This window comes from Eurosta solidaginis, chromosome 3 (genome assembly GCF_040869045.1).
Source record: "Eurosta solidaginis isolate ZX-2024a chromosome 3, ASM4086904v1, whole genome shotgun sequence".
Classification (NCBI taxonomy): Eukaryota; Metazoa; Arthropoda; class Insecta; order Diptera; family Tephritidae; genus Eurosta; species Eurosta solidaginis.
Genome location: NC_090321.1, coordinates 240,922,590 through 240,925,161, shown reverse-complemented (window position 1 = coordinate 240,925,161; position 2,572 = coordinate 240,922,590). Strand labels below are relative to the sequence as shown.

At 34.6% G+C, this 2,572-nt stretch overlaps 1 protein-coding gene across 1 annotated transcript; it reads right to left on the bottom strand.

Moving 5' to 3' along the window:
• Nucleotides 1-785: 785 nt before the first annotated feature.
• Nucleotides 786-1,585, bottom strand: LOC137247049 (larval cuticle protein 1-like). Its single transcript, XM_067778120.1, has 2 exons — nt 1,457-1,585; nt 786-1,378 (listed from the first exon to the last, which is right to left on the bottom strand). The coding sequence occupies exons 1-2, from the start codon at nt 1,466-1,468 to the stop codon at nt 932-934; spliced, it is 459 nt and encodes a 152-aa protein (XP_067634221.1). The 5' UTR covers nt 1,469-1,585; the 3' UTR covers nt 786-931.
• Nucleotides 1,586-2,572: the final 987 nt, after the last annotated feature.

Below are 2,572 nucleotides of genomic sequence, written 5' to 3'. Positions count from 1 at the left end.
GCGAAGGAACTATGATATATGGCTTCAGGTGATAGATTGAACACTTTTTATATATGCAGTCCAACATACGTGCGCGAAAGAGACAACACTAAAGCTCTAGTTTTATTGAGGCAGTCCATCGGGTAGTGTAGTGCTTCCTTTCAAGCAAGAAGCTAAATATAAGCTTCTCCAACCCATTTGTCAACCTCAACTACTCGTGACGAATCTGAATTATCTTTTGGGCGAGGCTCTGGCGACTACAAGCTACACAAGGAAGTAGAGGTGTGGTTGACTTAGAAGATTCAAAGTGGTAAAATAAAATGCCCAAAATGATCGGACTAGTATCTCAATGGTGATATTTTCCGGAGAGCAACGAAGCAATATCCGTAAAAGAACCATCAACATCGATAAAACGCTCTACTTACACTACAAAAAGAATAGAAAGAAACCAGCCATTAGAGCCGCTTTCGGACAAAAATTCGATCTTGAGCTCCTCGAAATATAGAAATCGTTTTGTCCGAACAACTGAACAGCGTTAGCTGAACCACAGCAGCTTTAGAAAAACTAAGAGGTCAACCAGTTTGGTCCTCGTCCAAAAATCCATGGCTTAAAATTTTCACAGTGTATTACGCTTGCGCTTAGGGTGTTATACTTTATGATTATAGGTATACGGTTGAATCAAAAATTGTTTCGGTTGTCACTCCTGCAAAGGTTATAAGCAAATTTTGTAAGGTGCGCAAGCCCACATGACACCAATGGAATGCAGCAAGCGATGCCAAAATGCTAATTATTAAAACAAATGCGTATTATTTTTGCGTCAGATTTTTTTTTTAATTATTTGTAAAAAGCTAAGCCTATTTTATTATTACAGACTAAACACCTTAAATAATTTAATCACATTTCACACTTAATAAACTTTCTTTCTTCACCCTTCTTCTTATCCCTTAGGAAATTATTTTACTTGAGCTGGCTGACTACGTGCAAATTCCACGGCGGCTTTGGCCGCTTCCGATATTGCTGGCAAAATATTTGTACCTTGTGGTACATAACCATTTTCATCAGCCGTATAATGCACTTCAATCAATTGACCTTCGCGATCATAATAACGATAAGAACCAGAAACTTCTAATTTCTCATCATCTGTGCCGGCATTCTTTACAATGCCAACCTCTTCGCGATAATTACCATCGGCGCCTTCATATGAGAAGACGTAGGAGCCATCATCTTTGCGTTCCGCTACAGATTTTAAAATTTCCACGTGATCCTTCACTGGCTCTGCGGTCTTAGCTGCTGTTACGGTTGCTGGGTTAATAACTGACTTGCTTATCAATGGGCGATCTTTAATTGCAACAGAGTTGGTGAGCACAAAGATTGAAACGCAGATTAATAGAAATATGCACTGTTTTGTGAGATATTTATTTAGAAAACTTTTGATATCAAATTTAAATTTTCAACTCATAAAATTTGTCGTACTTACACATTTAACCATTTTTAAATATTTTTTAATATTAATTTTTGGTAATTATTTAGATTCACCTGCCCGAAGCTACTTAACTGTCTGGAAAAGATTAAATATCTGTTGTGATCTAAACGCCAATCGCTTTTTATACAATTTTATAAGCGGTTTGATGAAAGAATTTGCTCATATCGTTTTCTTCTTTTCATAACATCTTCACTCACGCATGTATGTAAGTAACTACGTATTTTACTTCTAACTTTTGCTATATTCCTAAATTTGTTTAATGCTTTGTGTTTATTAATCATAATGAATATATGTACATACATATTTCAGCTGAGTAGCAACAAAGTCAACATCATATTTTTCAAATATTTATACAAATATTAAATATTTATATATGTGAAGAACTTTTGAATGTTTATTCTCTGGGAGATCGAGTTTAGCTCGTCGTGATTAAATTTTGACGCAGCAAATCTTTAGTAACATAAATAAAAATATATTAAAAAGTAAGCTGGTATACCAACCCAAAAATATTCATAGTGACAAAAGCCGTTTTCGATTCCCATGTTGTCATATTTATTTAATATTTCAAAAAAAATTAATCGGTGACAACCTTGCAAAAAGCAACAAATGTGTTAGAGGATTTAGCATATCACCTACAGACTATATTTCATCCAAAGGAATACGACCGATAGCGGAAATCTAAGAGAATATACCGTTAGGTGGTGGCAACCCTAGGTGCCAAATCTTTTTAAAATAAAATAAAACAAGTAAGGACATGACTGTCTTCTGCTGTGCCGAAGACTTCATAGCTTTAAAGAATGAAGCTGAACAAATAATCTTACCCCATTCGTCATATACAAATAATCGGATGTTTAAGTGAACAGATGTACAGTGGCTCACAGCTTATTTCGTGCAGCTATAGAACAAAACTGTTGAGCTATATAGAAAAGAAACTAGTGACGGTGCACAATTTTAATAAAAATATGCTTTTATTTGAACAAATACTTAATTTTCATGTGTTTACATGTTTGTGCTAATTATTTATTAAAAACAAAAATTATCTCAAAAACTTAGGTCACAGCATATTTCGTGCACTGCGCCCTGCCTTAGAAAAAACTACTTTTTATTTAG